The 471-nt window shown below is 39.5% G+C and overlaps 1 protein-coding gene across 1 annotated transcript; it reads right to left on the bottom strand.

Moving 5' to 3' along the window:
• Window positions 1-123: 123 nt before the first annotated feature.
• On the bottom strand, window positions 124-471 carry LOC106536364 (uncharacterized; the record flags this gene model as incomplete). The annotated part of the gene is given in 1 exon segment (XM_014033622.1): window positions 124-471. A coding segment is annotated over 1 exon segment (246 nt), but the record flags the coding sequence as incomplete, so codon positions are not given.

The raw sequence follows: 471 nt of genomic DNA, 5'->3' as shown, positions 1-471 counted from the left end.
GAAATATTCATAGCAAATAAAGAAAAAGGTTTTAACAACTACAAAAAGATATCACAAATATTAACAAATCGCAGAACAACTGCGATCAAATAAGACTTTTTGAACAGAAGACATAATGACCCATTTGTGTCAAAAATTAGAACTTTAACTTTCCAACATAACCAACATGGTTAACTACTGTGACTTGAACTTTCACACTAGAGATAGAACGTCACTATAACTCAGTTAGGCAATCTTTTGTCCATTTATGTATCCGACCCCACCTCTGTAATAAGCTCGCTTTCCCTCTGCTCTTGCTTGCTGTATCTTTGGCCACACTGCTGCGCGTGAATCCCTGTCAGCCTTGCAAAGATCTTCTATGAAGGCGATGCGCAGCTCCTTACAAAGTGCCGAATCCTTGGTTATTCTCCACAGTTCATCACGGTGCATTCTTTGGGTGAACTGGATGATGACTTGTCTGGTTTGATTCTC

This window comes from Austrofundulus limnaeus, unplaced genomic scaffold (assembly GCF_001266775.1).
Source record: "Austrofundulus limnaeus strain Quisiro unplaced genomic scaffold, Austrofundulus_limnaeus-1.0 Scaffold1789, whole genome shotgun sequence".
NCBI classification, from domain to species: Eukaryota; Metazoa; Chordata; class Actinopteri; order Cyprinodontiformes; family Rivulidae; genus Austrofundulus; species Austrofundulus limnaeus.
Note: the sequence above shows the minus strand (reverse complement) of the source record. Positions and strands in the feature narration are given on the sequence as shown.